The sequence below is a fragment of the Corvus moneduloides genome, chromosome 4 (genome assembly GCF_009650955.1).
Source record: "Corvus moneduloides isolate bCorMon1 chromosome 4, bCorMon1.pri, whole genome shotgun sequence".
Lineage (NCBI taxonomy): Eukaryota > Metazoa > Chordata > Aves > Passeriformes > Corvidae > Corvus > Corvus moneduloides.
The window spans coordinates 42444781-42467636 of record NC_045479.1 but is presented as its reverse complement, the minus strand read 5'-3'; the positions used below and the strand labels follow the sequence as shown (position 1 = coordinate 42467636).

General features: G+C 37.9%; 1 protein-coding gene across 8 annotated transcripts in view; it reads right to left on the bottom strand.

The window, feature by feature from the left end:
- Window positions 1–22856, bottom strand: part of TAFA2 (TAFA chemokine like family member 2) — a 186183-nt gene that overhangs the window by 19140 nt on the left and 144187 nt on the right. For all 8 annotated transcript variants that reach the window (XR_004239724.1, XR_004239725.1, XR_004239723.1 and 5 more), the window contains 2 exons: window positions 6646–6798; window positions 5562–5686 (listed from right to left, as the gene is read on the bottom strand). Coding sequence is in view for 2 of the 8 variants with exons in the window: in XM_032106803.1 (XP_031962694.1) it covers window positions 5562–5686; window positions 6646–6798 (278 nt within the window). In the remaining 6 variants the exon portion in view is untranslated. The remainder of the gene's footprint in view (window positions 1–5561; window positions 5687–6645; window positions 6799–22856) is intronic.

Below are 22856 nucleotides of genomic sequence, written 5' to 3'. Positions count from 1 at the left end.
ACATATTTTAACCAGAAGTCAGTGTTAAATTATGCCTCATTCCACAAGCAATTCTACCAAATCAAATTAAAAGCTTGAGGACAAGGTACCATTTAATTACTGCGCAATGGTTCAAAGCTGCACCAGGGAAGGTTTAGACTGAACACTAAGAACCTTTGGAAAGGCTTTCTAGAAAGGTGTCCAAACCTATCATTGTTTAAGAGACATTTAAACAACCTCCTTACTTACATGTTTTAATTTGGTCAGCCCTGAATTGGTCAGGTCGCCAGATTAAACGATCATTGTAGGTTCCTTTCAACTGAAATAGTCTATTGTATTCTATACTTTTTCTCATGAAAAATACTGTCAGAGACTGAAATATTATATTTTATGACTTAAACATTTTCTTAAAGGACTCTTAAAACGGTATTCCAAAAGCTGCAGAGAAGACTACCGAACCCTGAATGGGGCCCTGACTGAGGCCTTACACTGCTCGCTGATGAAGATAAAGTAACAACTCAGGGCTGGGGACATTCACGGAACACAGGCTTAACACCTCCAAGGTGGAGACCACAGCCCCAGGGCTATCAGCTGCCAGGCTCACACAAACCCCTCAAAGCAAAGGGTGGAGGAAGGAGAGGCTTTGGGTACCTTGGAAAAGCCTCTGGTCAGAGGTGCAGTGACTGCCCATCCTCCACTGTGCAGAGGAGCCCAGCTGAGGGGTCCTCACTGGGGAAGGGGGGGAAGCTTATCCACAGCAGAAGGGGTGACATGGCCCATCACAGGGGCCCCCCTCAAAGGGGTCCCCCGACCCTGCACCAGAGATGATGCAACAGACCCTCAGTGTTGCAGGGGACAGTGTCAAGCTCGCCCCTGCAAGAAAGACACGTGGGAGTTCCCACCTGGCCCGAAGTGTATATTAATCCATGGGATTCTGCACTCTTTGGCGTGTGGTGTGGCAGCGTGGCATGGCGTGTGGCAGCATGTAGCGGCGTGGCCACGGCAGCAGGGGACCCTGACCACCAGCAGATCAGATGGAGGGGAGCAACGAGATGTCATCGGGACCCTTGGATGGGTGATCTGCTTCCACCTAACCCCTGTCACCTCTCCCTGTTCCCCCACCCCCCACGCACACTTCTTTTTTCTATTTCTTTCTTTTCTCTTCCCTTCTCTTTGCCTCTCTACTCTTAAATAAAATACATCAATATTTTGGCATCAACACCTAACCTCATTTGGTTTTAATCTCGTTTCTGGGGATATTTTGAACCTTCTAAATTCTTTCCGGTTTATGCCCAGAGACTTAGCTTGCTTTGCTTTTCTGGGTTTAAACAGGATCGTAACAAATACCAATGCACATTTCTCTACATCTTCATAAAATATCAGCCCAGGAATACTGTCCCACTGCCTGGAGCAAGTACACACTTCTTCAGTCATGTTCCACCTCCAGAATCTCAAGATGAGACCGGGGATACAGCACTTTACCTTGTTCGTTTTCTCTAATTTCTGCAGGAAAGGCAAACAGGTTTATGAGGCACCTAGGAACCATTACATGTTGCAGGCTAGTCCGAGGGTGGATGCCTGGAGAACTGGGACCCCAGGAGGCACTGCAACATGCACTTTCATACAGATTATGTGCACCTTCTGGTGCTCTTATGTAAAGTCTGCCTGTTTGGTAGAGATAGCGGGCAATGTACTGTTCTTAAAATTACAAATAAAGCCTGGCATCTAGATCTGCCCAGGGAAATGCCCTATACAGAGAGAGAGAACTGATGTGGAATATACCCCATAACGAAGAGGAATATTTAGTTCTTTCTCTTCAGCTGTTATCTGACTGCAAAATGTTAGTTTTCCATCTTTGTAAAGGGTTCATCTGTTTGATATAAACTCAGAGAATTTTTTAAATGTCATTGTCAGCTTTATACATAATAAAGATATATTTTTCAACTGATGGAAAAATTAGGGTTTTTTTAATACAGACATTTTCCTATATTGCAAGAAAAGAAAGGAAACAAAAAAGAAAGGAAACAAGGAGAACTTCTGAAACTAAAATTATTATATTAGAAAGAGGCTGTAAGAAGAAAGAGTATTTCAAATGTAAAAAAAAAGTTTAGATTTTCACTTTTTTTAACCACTTTTGTCCCCATTTAAAGAGAGCAATGTGACAAAATTTTTGGGTTTTGTGTATCAAAAATTGACACTAACCATGTGGGAAAAAAATGCAATTGTTTCCTTTCACAACAGTTTCTCATCCTGGAAGAGAATGCCCAAGTGTGCCTGGTAAAATCTCAGCTATGCTCATAATCATCTCATAATTCTAATGTATTCATGAACATCCTCTATTGTTGTGGTATTACGCCCAGGAACACAAGCCCATATTTCTTTATATGAAGTCAAAAAAATTACTGATTTACCTAAGTTGTCATTGGCTTTTTCCCTTTCATCTCCTGCAGGCTACATAGACCCAAAATAGTCAATTCTAAATCAACACAAGTTAACTCAGTACTCATCTGATTCATACACACTTTTTCTCTCTATTCAGTTCTTTTCTATGGTTAATTCCTAACATCAGCCTTTTCTCACCAATATGCAAACAAATTAGGAAAACAATACCTGGTTTTGTATTCTGAAGGTAAATAATTTCCAAATTAGTTTTCTTAACATTTGAATTCTGAGTACTTCTAATTCATTATTCATGTATGACCTTATTAGATCTCTATAACTGAACAAAATGTAAAACCTCACTTAGACCCCATTTTTAAAAAACCAATTCGTTGTCTCCCATTTTTCATCTGCCCTTTTTACTTAGTGACTAATACCATAAGTATTAGGAAGTCAGTATCATAATTTTTTACAATAGTGAGATTAAAAATGCAAATAGAGGTGGACAAGCAAAATATCTCCTTCCTCTACTGTTTTTGTTTCTAACATAAAGGTTAACTATTAAGAGATGTGGAAACGTAGGTGCTACCTTTGAACTTGGTATCCTGTAGAAGAGCAGACAGTACTTCAGCAGGTAATTGGGTTAGGATTTTGGCACATGAAGGAGGCAAACTTACAGAAAATGTTTTGAGGTGAAGATAGACTTTTTTTTTGCCTTTCAGGAAAGCCTTGACAAGGCTTTTCTGTAATCCACTTAAATTGCCCAAGCTGTTCAGCTGCCTTTTTTTCTTTATGCTCCTACATTATACATGATAATTGCATATGGCTTATTTCATTTGACAGTCAGAAACTTATTATTCATGACTTCTTAATACTGGCTCTCTGTACAGTTTTTTTGGTTTTTTTCTCAAAAAAAGGGGGGTGGGTGTTTTGAAACAACAGAGCAATTTAGAATTTTTCCTTTTATTTATATAGAGTTTGGGGAGCAGAAAGAGGAGCTACAAAATACAATAGTAACTACATATTAAGGAAAAGTGCTTGTCCTTTGATAATAATCTACTCTCCTAACACAAAGAACCACTCATATTTCCAGTAGCAATATATATTTTACTGACCATCAGAATGTTTCTTAAAATCACAGCTCCCTGTACCTGAAAGACAGAGACTTTGATTCACCTGTCACTGACCTGGTTTCAATTATTTAGGTCAACTTTTAGTCAGAAATTTGAATTCAAGTTTGCTATTGTCTCAAAACAGCCTTGCAGCCCTGTGGGAAATGAAGGAAGAAGGAGGAAATCATACAACATCTGGACAAACAAGAAAGCAGAACAAATAGTGAGGATTTAAGGTGACTAGTACTTCCTTTTAGTAGTGCTAGGTCTGTAAGCAGGTTATGGTAGCCATGATACTGAATCAGTTTTTATCACAGCAAATATAAAAAATGACTGGCTTTTCCAAGCATCATTACTGAAGAGGTATGAAATGAGTCCTGAGGACTGCCCCCACCAAGGAGAACAAGAAAATTCCAGCTGCTGCAAAGAGACAAACCTAAAAGTCTCACAACAAAGGCATAAGCTCCTGAAGATAAGAGCCTTGGGCTTCTTTAGATCACTAACACCAGAAAAAATTCCATAACCTCAACCAATGCAGAGAAACCAATACTCTGACAAACTTTTAAGAAGCAATTTCATCAAAGCAATCATAATTGATTTTTTCCCCTTTTGTGACCTCTTTTTTTTCCTACAGAAATATAATCCAGGTCCACATTTTGTTAAACACTCTCAATACATATAAAGTGTCAAGTATTCTGTAACACTAATAGTGTCATGTAGTAGTAACCAGGAAAAATTTCAAAACATACACAATTCTTTTTCTATTTCTATTTCTATTTCTATTTCTATTTCTATTATTAAGTATCTGTCTAGTTCCTTTTGATTATATTATACATGCACATACATTTTACATGCATATAATCAGATTTGCATTGGCATGCACAAAGTTAAGTGTGGGCAGCATTCCATCAAGTTTATCTTCAGAAGAAACACATCTGAAAGCAGATTCAGGAAGGGAACTGTAAAACAAACATTTAAGAAGCATCCTTCCTTCAAAGAATGTCAAAATGTTTTAGAGACTTATAAATACAGAAACTGAGACACATAGAGCTCTCTATGGAACAGAAGGAATATAATTCAGTCAGTGCATGCTACATTTCACCACAACCAATGTGTACCAGAAATGTAGTGCCTATGCAAGGAAGAATTCAATAAAATTATGTAGCTACTCAAACACCTGCATAGAGTAAACACCACTCTAGCACATTATGGACTGACACTACAAACTATTAAATACTTAAAAGAAAAATCAGTCATGAGTATGTGTGGTGGGGTGCAGGGGGGAAGGTGTTTATACTTAAACACATGCATATGTGTCTTCAGAGTACATTTTGATCTTTTGTATGTTGATGAAGAACTGTGTTGACCCTGCTGAGATACAATGCTGTAGTTTTAGGAAATTTGTGTGTTCAGTGCTCATCTGAAGAATTTTTTTTTCTTCTGTTTCTCTTAGCCACTAAAATGCAAAGATGGCAGGATGTTTACTTTGTTGTCAGGCATTGTATATGATGACTGTCAAATATATTTCTGTTAATATAATTTTGAACCAATAATATGAAAAGTGTCAAATGGAGGAAAGTAACTCCCTGAAATTCTGTCAAAACTTTTTAGTAAATCCCAGTCACACAAGATAGAAAGAACCAGATCATACTGTAATGCCACATCAAATGCTTACCATACTCAGCACTTTCTATGCAGAAATATGATAATTCCATGTAACTGATAAAAATGCATTTGTTTGCTATCCTGTGAACTGAGAGCTTAGCAAAGTGTACAGACTTTGTGCAACTGATTTCAGAGAGAAATACATATTAGATTATAATACATTTGATCATTACTGTTAGTTGAAGGGATCAACTCTACTATCCCCAGTGCTTACCTGAGAAGGTCTGGCATACAGATTACTATGTTCAAGCAATTGAAAAGTATGCTGAGAAAAGTGTGCAGGACCAGGAAGTCCAATCCCAGTACAACTGTCTTCCCATGCTTCTTTAGTCTTCTCAACTTAGGTCTTCTTTGTGCACCTAATTTCCTGTGCACCTTTTTTTTTTTTAACTTGTTGGTAACATGTCAGGTTGGTATCATACCTACCCTAGTTGTTTTCACTTTATTCCCAGAGGAACAGCTCCATCCCTTACGATCTGGAAGAACTTTACATTCCTCCCCTTCAAGACACGGTTGCATGTGGCACCACCATTTCTGCTCCACTATTGAAGCTACAAGAGAAGAAAACAAATATATTTGCATTTTGTTGAAATGGACACTTTAATATATCATTATGTTGCAACATTTCTTTTATTTTCCAGGAATATATTAGAAATACGTTGAGTGACATCTAGTCTGTAATTTTCAGCCACCTCAGAACCTTCATAAGAAATTCGGTTTCCAATTTGCAAAAGGTGCTATGTGTTTCAAAGTCAATCTCTTCACAGCAGTTCTTTTCAACCTCATTTTTATCTTGCTCAGCCAGATTTCAAAGTTTTAAGTAGAATCTCTTCTTTTGCTTGGTCTACAATATAGCCTAGCATAGCTTGATTAAATTTATTCCCCAATGACAACATATTTACAGCTTCTCTGACAGCCAACAACATATCAACATTAAAGAGATCATGTAAAGGGTGATTCCTGCTACTCTTTCAGAGAAAGACATGTGAAAAATCAGCTATTATTTTCCCAAATAAAACATATGAGACTACCAGAATTGTTAAGACACTAATATTGCACTGTGAATAGGAATAATAGTGTAGGTCTAAAAAGATTTAAAAACAGAACTGTGTTCTGTTTGTCTGCTTGTTTCTTTCCAGTGTGGTAAATATATAAATTAGGTGTAAGACTGTAGCACATAAAAATTATGTTTATGTAGGTTTTGCATAAACACTTTTAATTAAGTGAATTTCATACAACTCCGAGAATCCTCTTTTAGTTAGATCAAATTTAGCGTCTCAAGGGGCCTCTTTCACTGGCATCTAATAATTTTGTTTAGCACTTCCACAGAGCAAGAGCAAATAATTAATTTTTCCATCTTCCTCCCATTCACCTTGGACACCCCCTTCAAAATGCAGCTTTCCTACTCTTACTTTAAATAGTTAACTGTAATGGAGTAGGTCTCGTTAATGACCTTAAGCCAGCAAAAACTCCTAGGAACACAAAGAGGAAGCAATAGAAGGAGTCGCACCATCAACACAAGAAGGAGCTGCCCGGGTGGTACCTGCTACCTGCCCAGGGAAGCAGGAACACTTCACCGTCTGTGATCTTTCTTCTATCTTATTCTTATTGCAGCATCTGTGAAGCGCCACCACTTCACAGGTCCCAGTTTTAACATGGTGAGCTGTGAAAATAAGAAGATGAACAATTTGATAACTTTGTGAAGTAACATCATACAGTTTGGTTTGGATTCTTTTTAATTAGAAATGCATTAAACTTGGCTCTGTAAGGTAATCTGCCACACATGAAAACAGAACTACAATGGTATTAACACTAGAATGAAGAGTTGATTTCATTTCCAAATGTAGTATAACTATCACAGGCAGAAAACACTGGCTAAAGAAGAACAGTTGGATAAGGCTGCATATGGGCCTGTTCCAGTGAAGCAGGAAGCAGAAACTTAAAAGTAACCTAGAAACTACATTAATTTCTGGACTCCCATAAACAGCTGTGTATCTTTACCAATTTTTTTTTTCTTTTTCCCTATGGGAGAAACTTTGAAATGAAAGTATATCAATGGTAAAATACCCCTATATGCATATGTTTTCAGAATCTGTCTTCAGACTTTATGCCCAGAACAGACTTTGACATGGTATTCCAAAACCTTCCTACAGGCAGACAGAGAATAACTGGCAGGATACAAGGAAAGCCCTCAAATGAAACCCAGAAATAAAATCTACTAAGAAATCACACTTGAAATTTTTCTGCCTGGCACTGCAAAGTTTGAGATCATGGGGAACAAAATCTTTCAAACAAGGGAGGCAGCAGGACAATCTTAATTATTCCATATCTGTACCTATCACTCCCATTCATGCTGCTCTAACTGATCACCAGAATAATACTGCTGGAGTTCAATGAAAGGACCAATTTCGTAAGAGGAGAGCTACCAAAATACTCTTTCTGGTTCAGCAGTCAGTTACCAAACGATCTGGAGTTCGGAAAAAGTAGTTTTAACTGAACTTTCAGCGGTTACTTATACAAGACCAGATATTCTTGGGGGTAGTTCATTACCAGCAGAAGAAAGAGATTAAAAAATCTGAACTTTAGCTGGTATTGACCTACAACCTTGTATGGTCAGGAATACTAATTATGTGAAGCAATATGTGTCCTTTATTTCTGCTGCTATTTAAATTTTTGTGTGCTTTATGCAAAGCCTGTGTACTGAATGCTTCAGCTACCTTTAATATCCCTAATGTCAAACAATAAACAGCTTCCACAAGGAGAAAGCCCTAAGAACAGGAGCCCAACACGGATCTGTGAGCTCACTCAGTTGTTATTGCACAGTGTCAGCTCCTAAAAGGCCTGAGGTAGGAAAAAACTTGATGTAGGCTATGGAACCCATGAATGTTCCTAGAGGCAAAAGCCACAGACATCAATTAGACTCCAGGTCTTCATCAACAAAACATAAGCTGCTAAACGTTTCTTTGGGGAATTATGCATTTTTCAGTATAACAAATTCCAGTGAACAGTCTGTGGTCTTTGCCATCACTCAATGTATTGTACTATGTCAGGTTTGATTATGATCCACCACATCATGCTGTGCTACAGCTGAAATAACTGTGCTACAGCAAACAATTAACCCATGATCCATCATATTTTGATATGCTTAAATGTTACATTTAAATAAAAAATCTACGAAGAAAGAAAATCTCTTTATGTACAAACACTGATTTTCTTCACTTTCTAACTGTAATTTTTAATTCAAGAGAGGATGAGGAAAGCAATTCATACTATCTGCCTGAACTTTGCAATCTCTGGTATTTCTTACCTTTGATGACAATGAGCAAATATTTTTACAGCTACCAGCACAGGCTGCCCCAAAAATTACTTTTAATTATTTTTCAATTAATTCCACTGGTATACATGCCAATAAAGCAATTTAAATAACATTAATAAACATTCTTTTTTTTTGTCAATAAAACACTTGTAAAGTTTTTTATCTGTGAACAGGAAAAGAAATTATTCTAGGATATATTGGGAATGTATAATATATAGTAGAACAAACACATCCTGCTTTTGCATGTTCACATTAACTTTTATTTTGATAGGCAATTACACATCTTATACCCACTCATCCTAACACAAATTCACTAAATTGTATTTTATTAAAGGTACGTTACAAACCCGAGACACTGAATCTACAAAAGAAAGCAAATTTAGTGGTAGGATGAGAGCTTCAAACCACTTATTTTTTCACTATATTAGTTTTAATTTGTATTCTGCATATCGCCGATCCTGAAATTTTGTGTCCTCACTTGCTTATCATATAACTTTACACTGCTTTACTGGGTCTACAGAAATGCTGTAATACAACTGCTGAGGAAAATAAAGTACAAAGTACACCAGTAGCCATCAGGAATGGAAGACAGTTAAAAGAGCTATTGTAAAATTCTGGGAGGGAAATTTTCACACTGAAACAAAAATTTTGAAAGCTTCCTTTGTACTAATTAGGAGGACAAAATCAGGCATTGTAAGACTATTATGGAAAAAGAGTGTAATGAAATGAAATGGTCATAGTCATGTACAATACATAAAAGCATTTCAAAGGGTGAAAAGACATGAATAATGGAAGAGAACAAAAAATAACCACATACTATTTATTGATAGTATTCAGAGAATCTTTAATAAAGCTGCCTTGAAATTTTCTGGGTATAAAACCAAAACATCCTAGAAAAATATACAAAGATATTTCAAACATTGAGTAATCTAGGCTAAGCAACCCCTAGTTTCTATTTGCCATCTAGAATATGCTATGAAAATTCCTTGAGAGGAAAAGCAGGGATTTCAGGTCCTTATGCTGTCAAAAAATTAAGTTCCAGTGCTGTAAGTACAGTATCTGTCACATTCGTGTGAAATTAAAGCTTCTATGCAGTAGATAAAGGATTTCCCACAACCTAAAACAAATTAACCTCATTAAGCCACTGAATCACTCCACAAAAGGAGGATAGTACTTTGGCACATTCACATTTTGGTTTTGTTTCTTTTCCTCTTAGCACAGACTTCAAAGTATGCTGCTTGCTTTGCAGAAATTGTTTGAGGAACCGAATGTCATTTCTGTAATCCTACAGAAATTAGTTATTCAAAACCACTGCAAACAGTATTTCATTCCCTGCTAATGCAAGTAGTCCTTCATGCAATCAGTGTGGAGAGGGACTGAAGAAAGAGACTCAGAGATCTCTATGTGTACAGACTGCAAAGTTTTCCTGATGATTGTACATAACATAATATATATATAAAAATTATGTTCCAGAACATATAGCACTGTGGAGCTTGGAAAACAGGCATAACCATATCTCACCTGTTAATGGTATGTCCTGTAATTAATCTGGCACTTTTACAGCTTTTTTTCATGTAGCAAAATCATCAATACCTATTTCATAAATCAGAACCAGAAACTTAAGTGATCAGTATCACGTTCTTGGAAAAAATAAAACTAGGCAATTATTAGTGTTCATTTTACAGAAAACTTTTCTTACTCCTTCATGGTAGGTTTAGATTTCTTTCCTTCAGGTGAATAACATTTCAGTCACATTTGCACAGTTCATCTGGAACTAAGTTATGACCCTTACTCTTCTACTTTTGTGGGAAAATTGCTCCAGGGAAGAAGGGAAGTTACTACTCAAGATTATTATTTTTTGCAACTCAGCTCACAAATATGAATGTAAGGTATTTGGTGTAGGTATGCAAACCTTGTATTAAATCAAGAAAATCTTCTGAATGCTATTGTTCATCTTGATCACTTTTTCCTAGCCTCAACACTTAAACACTGTTGTTCAATTCTGTCACCCATCTGCTCAGTCATTTGAATCTTTTCTTTCCTGAAAGTTGCAGAGGTCATGCATCAACACATACACTGGCCATTAACAAAGAGGAAGAACTAAACAAAATAAAGTCACAGCCTGTTTCTGTCTTCAGGTTGCCCGTCATTTCAGTAGATACATATAAATAGCAGGGAAAAAAAATACCAAAAATGCTCTATTTTATGCTCTCTGCGAAGACACTGGCACAGCTGGGTGATACAGTTAAATCCATCTAATGACTAACAGCTACTGCAAGCAAAAGAAGATCCCTTGTCTCTTGTCCAGCACTCTTCCATCCCTTGCTTGCATGAATACTGTCATTTGATAGTGAAGATGGTAAGCGAGGAATTTGAACCGGCAGAAAAATTTCCCTTTTTTTTGTTTTTAGGGTTAGTTCTCAACCAGTTTAGCTCCTACAACTGGGTGCAGAGAACCAGTAAGAAGCAATTTCAGCCATCTGGAAGAGGAAGGAGCTGGCAGCCACAGATACATGATTAACTCCTTTTGCAGAAACCAGTTCCTGTATCACCTTACAAGAACTGCAGCTCTGTACTCTTACATGAAATAAATGTATCTTATTTTATTCTATATCAGGTAATTTTTCTAAGGTCACAGAGACTATTTAAAATCTGCAAAGCTTTGTTTGTTTGTGTCTCTTTTACAGTTGAAAAAAAGAAGCATCAGCAATAAATAGAAGAATGGAAATTACACTTAGCCATGAGTCTCAATCCATATTGCATCCAATATTTTATACACTTTAGCCTTTTTGTCACCTAGGGTATGATCAGGAAGATGTCCGATATGAAATAGTACAGTAACCCCGTCTTTCAAAGTAGAGTACATATGCATTTTTTATTTATGTAAATTATATCCACATTAAGGATTATAATGGAACGACTCTTTTAAATAATCATCTGTAAGGAAAAATAGACAGTATTTCAGGACATTGTCAACTTACTTCATCCATTTCCCCAAGTGACTAGTCACTACTCTATACCACAATACTCAAACAAATGTGTGATCGGGTGTTACTGACAAAATAAGTCAAATTAGTGGTTATAATCTACCATTTTTCCAGAATGGGCTCTAAATCACTGCCCTACCCTTAAATAACCAGGAAAAAGAGGGTTTTCTTGTTCACATGGTTTATTTGCTTTGTTCATACTGATTGACAAGGAAAACAAATGTAGGTTATTTTTCTGCTACACTTCAGCAATTTTAGTATGTCATATCAGTCTCAGTGTGTCACTGTAGATAGGAAGAATACAAACGAACTTGCAAAATCTCCCTCACATACACAAAACACACACTCTCACACAATATTGTTGCAATTTTTCAATAATTTAATAAGTGTTAGTAGCTGCCACTGCTAAGCAATCAAAATCTTATACAACCCCAGCCAAGTCAGGATTTCCATCTAAACTTTCTCTTTAAATGTCAGACAAAAATATATGAAAACAAATACACTATCCAATTCCTACATTCAATTAATTTTAACATTTTTCAATATTTTCTGTAATATCCATGCAACAGCTGTTAGGGAAAAATCTGAACGTAGTTTATTTCAACTCTACCAGCAATGGTTCTGATATTACTGCAGTTTTGTGATCTAAGGACACAAGCAATGTAAAGTTTTTTGTTAAGGATAAAATCTTTGATTTGACCAGTAATCAGTGCAGCTGGGAGAAAAGCAGCCAAGTGTAGAGGTGCAAATGGCTGCAGCCACCCTGACCCCTGAAGATCCACCAGACACCAAGCTGCTGTGGTCAGGCACCGAAGCTTAATGCCTCACTCTGCAGTTAGGGTGAGAGCCCATAATCCCCCTGTTCCGCAGTTTATATATTTTTATGTGACAGGTTCGTGTTTCCCCCTCCCTGTTTTATGTATAAGTTTGTTAATATTCCTTTCCCCTAAGTTAATACGTATTAATTCTAGAAAGCTCTGTTGTACTTGACACCCCATTGGTTCCTTCCCTACATCCCTCCTTGGTGTCATTTCCACTGGTTCCCTTGTGCTCAACCCCACCTCCTGTCAAGCATCCCATTGGCTGTATCCCTTATCCCCACCTTTCCTATCCCCACTATAAAATCCCTGGACACCGTCAGATCTTTGGCTCTCGGTGTCCTGCCCCCCATTGTTTCATCTCAATGAACCTTCTGTGTGGAACTTACATGGAGAGTCCCCTCTCTCAACTTCTCTGCTTCTGCCTGCGTGCCTTCCCATCAGCTCAGGGACAGCCCCCTCGGGTGAGGAGCACACCCCTGTCTGCCTGCGCTTTTGTGTGTGGCTGTGCCTGCCATAGTGCAGTCAGGTTGCAGCTAGACCTCTGGGCTCTCTTTGAGCTAGCATGCAAAAACCTGACAGCCAAGATTTTGGGAACACAAGATTCAGTTTGCTTTTGTGTACACAAAACAAAGCCCACCTCTATTTCAGCTCCATGGGCCAGAGGGAGAACTGGCAGCACAGACATCAGGAAAAGATGCCTAAATCCCAAAGCAGCAGAGGTAGATACACATCAACAGTAACCTTAGTGAACATTACCTTTAAAGATGAAATTCAAAACATTTTTGTTTCGATGCTTTTGGTTTGATAGGTGATTTTGGATCAGAATGACAATGACAGACTAATTTTTTTTTTTTTCAATAAAGGTGACGTCTGGATTTGCAACTGAGATTCTGATAATTGAGTACGCAAAACGTCTTACAGTAATTGAGCAAATGATGGTATATAGTCGAGACACGTGACTGAAAAGTATGATGAATTAAGATTATTAAATAAAGAGAATTGTATCCACAAGATTATTTTATTTTGTACCATTTTTTTAATTGGTTTGAAAAATTTATGAGATTTTTTAAATTGCAAAAATTATCAAAAACAGAGCTTTTTTTATTTTTGAAAAACTTACTTGGTGTTTTTGTTTGTTGGTTTTTTCTCTTGTTTGGCCAGTGAACTGAAAAATCAATTACAGACATGGCAGTAATTCCTCAGTGGTAAGTCCTCAGTGGTGACAATGAGGCATGACACAGTTGTGGTGCAGCTCAGGAAAGGTACTCATGTTGCTTTATTTTCAGGTGAAATATGGGGTTGTACTATAGAATCAACAGGAAAAAAATGCAAATTTTGTGCTATCCTATTCTACACTATCACAGAATCATAGAATGGGTAAGGTTGGAAGGGACCACAGAGGAGCTCCATCCTTTTGACAACCTCCCTTCAGACATGAGGTACATTGGATATATACAAGGTGTCATGAGCCACAGTTGTTTCCTTGTAGCCAAGAAGGCCAGTGATATCCTGGGGTGCATTGCCAGGTTGATGGAGGTGATCCTGCCCCTCTACTCTGCCCCAGTGAGGCACATCTGGAGTGCTGTGTGCAGTTCTGGGCTCCTCAGTACAAGAGAGACATGAAGTGGGTCATACAAAGATGATTAAGGGACAGGAGCATGTGTCTTAAAAGGAAAAGCTGAAGGAATTGGGCCTGTTCCTTGAGAAGAGGCAATGGAGAGGCAACCCTCATCAATGTATATATTATATATTCCCATACAATTATTTCTGAAAACCCTAAAAACACACCTGCTTTGTAGCTCAGCTACAGTTATTGCAAGTCACTTGGTCACTTTGGGCCCTGAAAAGTTCAGATAGACTATGCTCTACTTACACCAGTAGAGAATCAATTTAGGTTAAAAGTACAGCATTGTTTTCCATTTCTCTTTTACTCTGATGTGTCTTGCATCTTGAGATAGGTTCTCAGGTGAATTGCTAAAAAAACCATAGCTGATTGCTTGGAATACTTTAGCAGTGCCACTTGTAGGCAACACACACAGAAAATACTGCTAACTGCAGCTCCTCCCAGGTTTCTTGGATTCAACATGATGTTTTCTCTCCTGAGAGAATCATTTTAAAATAACAAGAGTCATTCTTGATAAGTGTTTATTCTGCAGATGCTAGCCCAGCTCCTCTACCCCTCAATTAACCCGGTTAGTCCACTTGGGTGAAGGATGATGAGCAGAGTTCATACAACAGCGCTATGCACACAGCATCTCCACTAGCCTTTAAAACCTGAACTAATGAATGGTTTGCCACAGTCACATTGCCAAGCATGATCTTCTGCACAGTGCCAAAGAAAAATTTCATCCATCAGTTTGTCTGCCAGCCGTCATTTACCGCCATCTGTACAGAAAGGTATTTTCCCTTTTGGAAAAAAATCAAGGAAAACTGCAATATAAGCATTCCCCTGAGAAGAGCTCACTTATGAACCTGTGAGATCTAGCCTCAGATATTCCCATACCAAAACCTATGCACTGAAATGGACTGAAGGACTGAGTTATGTCCACTTAGAGAGGAAAAGACTTACTGGAATAAAGTAGCAGCTGGCATAGTCACAGCTGTTCTCACAAACAAAAACTAAAGATGGAGAACTTCATGTAGGATCTCTCTCAGTAGGACCTGGAGAGTCCACAGTCATCTCCTGGCCTTATTGAGGCTAATTGTATTCAATCAGTCCTCTGGCAGGAGTGAGCCAGTCTTACTCAAATATGCTTACCTCCACTCTCTCAGAAGTCAGTTCCTTTTTATGGCAATGGCTACAAACTATGACTTCATACCAAACTTTTGCCAAAGAAACAGGAACTCGAAACATAACTAGTTTTCAGGTAGCCTGAAGGATAATTCCCTCTTCTCCATATGAGCCTAAAGTGTTGCCCTCCCTCGGTCCGACTTTTTAATTTTGAAATCAGGTAATCTCTAGGTTCACAAAACCACAGAGCATTCAGAGACAGGATCACAAGCAGCAATCATTTTGGAGATTTACAGCTCTTTATATGTCCACTCACTGGAAGAGGAGGAGAAGAAGCTTCTGCATGTTATCCCAGTCCTCACCACAAGCTGGGCTCCCTGACAGCAGCCTGCCTGCCAGATCTTTCCCCACCTCCCACTGCAGGTGCCCATAGAGAAGCTGTTCTGCCACAGCCACCCCGTTTGCCAGGCAATGGAGTGGATGAAAGGATGATGACAGCAGCAAAGGCTCCATGTTTCCTTATGGGACAGAAATGGAGCCACTTTGCTTTTTGTAGATTAGATTCTTCCCACATTTCTTCTCCAGCAGCTGTGGGCTGACACAATCCATGAGAAAGTTTGTGTAGAACTGGTAGAAAACCACTCAGGGCGAGGTGCAGTTTATAAATACTACAAGTCAAAAGCCCCAGTATCTCTGAGGTTGTTATCAAACATGTTCAGCAAACGATACATTAAAGTGTGCAGACATTTTGCAAATTACCAGGCTGATGCTTGAGATTACTAATTATATGATTTCACAGAGAAAAAAGACTAATCCAGCTTTCAGGCACTCAAAAGAACATTTGGCACAAAGACTTTTTATTTTCTCGTACTCTCTCTGTGGGCCTTCTGCCAAATATCTCAACTCAGCAAGAAGCAGTAGCACATGTCTCAGCACAGCCTTCAGCCTTTGGCAGAATACAAAAAACCCCACATTTTTTCCTCAATCTCAGCATGTCAGAAGCCTGTAGTTTACACAATTATGGGGAATATATTTCCTGTTTCCCTAGATTACTCTCATTATTGATTTTCTTTTCTTTCTAGCTGACCCAAATGGTCTCAGGGCATATTGTATAGATGACAAATTAACAGGTTCTTGGGGATGCATCAAAAAAAAAAAGAAAAGGAAGGGTGTTTCTAACTCTCTGTGTTTGCATGACCCTCTGGCACAACACCTTCACCCTAAGTAGTGCCTTAAGAAAAATACTGTGTATGGAAGTCTCTATGGAATAGGATTAGTACAACAAGATGGAGAGGGATATTCAGCAGTGCTTTTGAACTGCTTGCTTGCAGCCTTCTCATCCTTATTAAAAAGTATCTCAGGCCCTTAGAGGTGCCTCTATGGAGACAGCAGCTGAAGCCCAGGGAAGGGGAACCGTGATTTCCCCAAAGACAGGTGCAGCTGGGTCCCTGTGTTTTATTTCCATTGCAACACACATATAACTGCTTATGTGTGATCTTGCTTCTGCAATTAAGATATTTATTTTTTAACGTCCAGAAATTAATTTCACAGAATCTTAGAACGGCTGGGTTGGAAGGGACCTTAAAGGTCTTGTTCCTAATCTCTCTGCTGTAGACAGGGATATATTCCACTAGACCAGGTTGCTCAGAGTTTCATCCAACCTGGCCTTTAACACTTCCAGAGATGGGGCATCCACAGCTTCTCTGGCCAACCTGATCCAGTGCCTCACCACCCTCACAGTAAAGAATATTTCTCTAATATCTAATCTAAATCTACACTCTTTCAGTTTGAAGCTATTCTCCCTTGTCACTACATCCCCTCCTAAAAAGGCCCTCTCCACTTTTCTTGTAGGTAAAGACCTCAGTTATAAGATGGTCAATTCATATTTAAGTACCCGAATGTCAGCAGGAATTCCATTATCAAAGTTTTCATGTTTTATTTCACTTTTCAAAAAATTATGCTTAGCACCCCTTATTCAGCCTATTCTAAGATTTTTCAAGCTTTGAAAAATGACAGTTCCCCAAATTTATGTTGAAAATCTGATAAATCCCACCAAATAAAGAAGAGTAAAGAGAACGCCATGACTTCCAAACTAAGCAGCATTTTTTTTTCCTGAAGATGAATATGAACATCACTTGTTTAATACCTATATGGAAGAATTATTAAGATGATGAAACCTGCTATAACTGAAGTGCTCTGGGATTTTAGTGATGACCTGATAGAAACCAGTCAGTGAAGTTAAGGTAAAGTTCTGAAAATTCTGTCAGTGTCAAGATAACCATTGTGCAATATCTTTCCAAAGATAATAATCAGAATAGTGATGTTACTCACTATCCCTCTTATATACAGAAAGATATTCAGGTACAGCTGTGCACTCACCTAGGAAGTATATTTAAATGAAAACATACAATAAGATACTGAAAATACCTTTAAACATTTATTTTTGTGTATATATTCGTCATATAAATATGTGATGACATTTAACATAGCATCTATAAAAAACATTTAATTTTCGAAATTCCACCTTTTAAAAGCTCTGCAAGACTTTTTCTTGCTTTCTTGCCTTGATCATTGTCTGGTTGGCTCATTTTATTTTATACATAGAGTTTTAGATGGTATGTTAATATTTTTTGGTTTGGGGGTTGTTTTGGTTTTGTTTTTCTTCACCTCATCTATTTTCATGACTGGATAGAATGTACTAATTTAAAGTTTCTTTAATTCTCTAATGTATCTTTATAATATATTGCATTCCATTTTTCAGCTCTGGAATACATTTTTACTTAATCTGTCAGTTAAAGCAAAATATCAAATATACTTTGAAATATTCCTCACACAAACCATAGGCACATGTATGCACAGTCACCTTCCTGAAAACTATGTAACTGCTTTTTTTTTCATTTTTCCTTTTTACACCCCTGCCTTCTAGGACTTCCATGGTCCATCAGACTCCTCCATATGTGTTAAGGAAAACTCTATAGGATATCCCAGCAACATAGCTCACTGCCTGAAAGAAAGATCTTAATTTTAAGTTTCAGCTTGCTTCTTTAGAGCCCCAGGCAAGCTCTTTGAAGTGCAGAGTCAGGAGGGAAACTTAACTCAGGCCTTCAGAAAAAAACTGCTAACAAGGCACATGTCTAGTATTATGAAATGCCTTCTTTTGGAGTGATCTCCCCTGCTACAACCTTCCCTCTACATTATTGATTCCATATAAATAGCAAGTCTCTGAGCCATGGGTATGATGAATCAATAAGGATTTAGACAGAGTCTATGAATTGAAACTGGATGGCCTGAGAGGAGGCTGCCTATTCTTCAAGACAGACGAAAAGCAAGCACATTCCAACAAGCCAAGTAAAAAAGGAGAAACTGCCAGGAGAGCCATTCAGAGCAGTGCAGTGAATATTTTTGCTCAAGCAAAATAGATAATACTATCTAACGGGATCTTTTAAGATGTTCCTAGCAGACTCCCTGGCATTTGTTTCTGAAGGAACTCTGTTTAACAGAAGCTGTTGATAGGAAACATACAGACCACCCTCATAGCTATCCAAAGTCAGAAGCTACAAAAATATTACAGTCCCAGAACTCCAGAAGTGTGCTTTTGAACAACTGTCAGGTAACAAAAGCAGCTGATGTAATTCACACCTTCAAAAAAGCCTATTCAAAACAATATGGACAAAAAAAATCATAATTATTCAGGGACATTTTCAGACAACAAAGATTTGGCTTCATGCTTCTCATCTTAATCCTATATCTTTATGGAAGCTCATACATTGCACACAGGGATGTAAGAGGCCACACCAGGCCAGCTCAGGATCCTTTTTCCTTACTGCCTATCCACAAAATTAGCCATGCACCTTGTGGAGCCAGGGAGCTAGACCACTGCTGGGACACAAGTACAGAGCACAGCAGAGCTTGGTGGGCAGCTCTTGGGCATGAGTTTTCTGGGACTATAGAAAGCACACCTGGACCACAATAAAAGCAAATTATTAGTAAACTAATTTTCTATTACCCCAGAGAAGTCAAGCCTCCTGCACTGAATATGAGACTCACAGACCAGCCAAGCAACTCAGCCATGGAGCAGAGGGAAGCCTATGGTGCTGTGCTGTTGCTGCTGAAAAGGCTGGTGAAGGGGCTGCTACTTGAGGCAAGCTTCCAAACAGGTCCAGCTCCCACAGCTCCTCCTCTGCCATGTTACCCAACACCCAGATCCATCATTCTCCCACAAGAGCCAGAGAAATACTTCTGCAGGTGCCAGGAATGAGGCATTGTCCAAGATGTTACGTTGGTGCCAGAGACTGGTCATGCCAAAGGGTGAGTCCAAAGAGGCATCCACAGCTCTCACATCTTTCTCACCACTGTGAAAGGGCAAAGGGGGAAAAGGAGAGTGGCTGGCTCTCAAGGAGATATGAAATCTTAAAAAAAAAAAAAAAGATTGAATCTTAATGCAGCTGTTGCCAGTAGGAACTTGCAAGGAAGGCAAATGACCTACTGCACATAAAATTATAGCATCCAGTACTGGCTGCATACATTTTTATGACTGCGTATTCTTTCATCTTTTTGCTACTTTAATGTAGGATTTTTCTCACAGAGGTCAACATTAGAACCTCAAAACCTCTGACCTCACTGCACTGAAGAGTGGTTTTTAGTTAAATAACTGAGAGATTGGGTAGCAGTTGTTATCTGTGGGCTATTTTGACTCTTTCAAAGTCCCAAGTGCAAAGCTGAATGCCACGTACAATACATTGTAGTGCAGTGTATTTGTCTGCCAGTGTCTAACAATGTGTCAAAAATGACAGCAGACTGTTTATAAATATCCATAGGGCTGTGCCTCTTTCCAAGGTTAGATGAAATTGTAATGGGGAAATAACTGACTACCCACAATTCCTTACAAATATCTACACTGCCTCACAAACAAATATTTTTACTGCTTTAGTTCTAAAATGCACACCAGAAAAAATACATGAGTGTTAAATAACTTTCCAGGTCCACAGCACTGATATGCTGTGAAGGGAGCCAAGTGTAGTCTTCTTTAGCTTGTGGAAGACTGTCACAAAACCAGAAGAAATTTGCCTTCCTTCAATTCACCACTTTAAAAGCTGAACAGCAAGGGGATACACCAGAGGATTTGACAAAATGCCATTCATGAGACACCTTGCCTGATCACATACACAAATCTAGCAGGAGTTTTATCTTTACAGGGCTCACAAGTCAGGGAAATCTTCAGAATAATCCTAGCACATATCCTTCAGGTGCAGCTGTAGTTAGCAGATCATTGTAAAACAAACTAAAAAGATGAGGAAATCAGAAACTGAAGACGTAGCAGAATGAGCCAGCATTTCCCAACTTCAGTGGGACAGCCTTGCTTTAACACCTAATTCTTTATGTGGAAGTGGTGCCTTGTCTAGGAATTCTATGTTGACTAGGCATCTATAATTTCTAAAGCACTAGACCCACAATAAAGAAGTAAACATAGGTACCGTGAATCTCCTTCTATTTCACACACAACCACTCTGATATTTGTGGTTTGTGACTGCTCTTCACTTGGCTTTTTACTTTAATGAACATGCTTCATAACACAGATGTATTCTGATTATTTTTGATCCTCTGCCTCATCTCTCCAAGGGAGTCACATGTTCATCCACCTTTCCTTTCTCATACAGTTGTTTCTAGAGTCTAGCAACACACGTATTACTATTACATGAATACATTGTCATCTGATAGAACAGAAACCTATTTCAGCAGTTCATGCATGGTTCAGAACCCCAAAAGCAGTGCACAGCACTGTCCAAACCTGCAAACTGGGAAGACTTGCTGGAGTTTTGTCCCTGATTATTTTTTCTCAAGTACTATACATATGCAAACCTACATACACACATATACAATCAAGGACATACAAGAAAGTGTCTCTAGGTAGAAGCATCCAATGTTTTAACACAGCATTGCATCTTGACATTTTTATTCACTTTCTGAATCTTTATATCATAATTTACTATATTATTATTACAATAAAGAGAGTGGGGTTTCAACTGTTCTTGACAAAACCAAAGACATGTCACCATACACTGGATGTCTACAGTGTCTAATTTAAGCTGGACATCCCTGTATAATCAATGCAGCTAGAGAAAGAAGCACCTCCAGAAGGTATTACCCAAGTTTTAAGTGTGCAAGATTAGATCCCTCCTTAAGGGAAACAGCTACATCAGGAGAGATATTACTTGATCCCTGGTTAGTCATTTCATCTGTGAGACTGCCCTCATTGGAGTCTGACATTGCCACAATATTGATACAGGCCTAACAGAGGTCAGTGCTCTGTAATGACCACGTCTGCTCTAAGAATGACAATATCTATGTATAACTAAACCAAGCTAAAATATATCCACTGATTGATCCTCCTCTGTAAAGCTGAATTTTAAGATCTACAACATTTGCCAACACCCAGCAGAGGAGTCACTTGTAGGTCCAAATACAACACTAAAGTCAGAGGAAGAAACACACTCCCCTAGCTTTTATTTCAGGAGCTTTTAATACTTTACTAGTTATAGTAGTAGGATATCAATACTGGTTTTCAAAGTTCTCTTTAAACAGTGAACTTTCTCCTTCAAAGAAAAAAAAAAAGAAACTTAGATGACTCAGACATCCTGCATTTAAAATACACCACCGATTTTTTCTTCATTGTATCAATAAAGGAACACAAAAATAATCTGGAGCCTTTCAATCCCACCCTATAGCTGTAAAGTAATAGTTCCACATTTTTCTCCAGGTTGCCTGTAAGGAAGAAATCTCATTTTTCTCATCTACATCCTCTTTAATTATTCATATTTGCTATGCCTAAACCTAGGAGAGTTTTCCATAAAATAAACAAAGTAAAAAATAAATGCCAAAAAACCATAAACACTTCATTAAAAACTATTGAAATTTTTACCCCCTAATGATTATTTTTATGAAAAACTGAATGATATTTTATAGTTTAAGATTTCTCTCCTACAATGACTCTATTAGGATAAGCCATAATTTGGCATTTTCCTACATTTTTTGTGTGGGTCATAATGCTGCTGAAGTGTAGACTGTTGTATTCCTAGCATCCAGCAGAAGAGCAAATTAGTTTATAATCACTCCTACAGATCTGTTCGAAAGATAGATTTTTAGGAGAGCTTTTCTGGCAGCCAAAAATAGTCTGATTATTGGGACCTTTTACTTTTTTTTTCCTCCATACACCATTATTTAGTGTGACAGTTTTAAATGGGAGCTCTTCACAGGATTTATTGTATATCTAGGTTAAAAAATGTTCATTAGGCTAATTCATATTTGAAAACAGAAACAAGAACTAGACTTGAGAAATATATTTCCTTCAGCAAAATCATTATTTTTAAAAATACTTTCAGTACTTACTGCCAATAACGTCCAACAGACTAGCATTGTTTATTTCAGAAAGACAAAAAAATAATGAGGCTAAAATATTGCCTGTGATGAAATAAACCACATGTACTGCAAAAATAAAGTATGATTTCCATATGCCATTCAGAGTATTTTAATTTAGTTTTGCTCTCACTTTCAGAAAAAAAAGCCAAAAATTTAAGTTCTAAAGGCCTTTAACATGAAAAAAAATTGTCTATATCCTATCAGTGGAGGTCTTAGTCCAAACTAATTAAAATATTTTTGTGTTTTGCTATTTCCAAAAATAGCTGACTGATTCTGAACATTTTAGGATACTTCTATAACTAAGAAACAGCTGTTCTAGAGTATGGCATTTTTATAGGCAACAACATGCAGTGCTCCTTCTAGTTTGTGCTTTGAGATTTTTGAAAGAAAATTTTAAATTACATCAGTTTAAAAATTCTTCCTTTTTCTCTACTACTTAGAGAAAAGTAC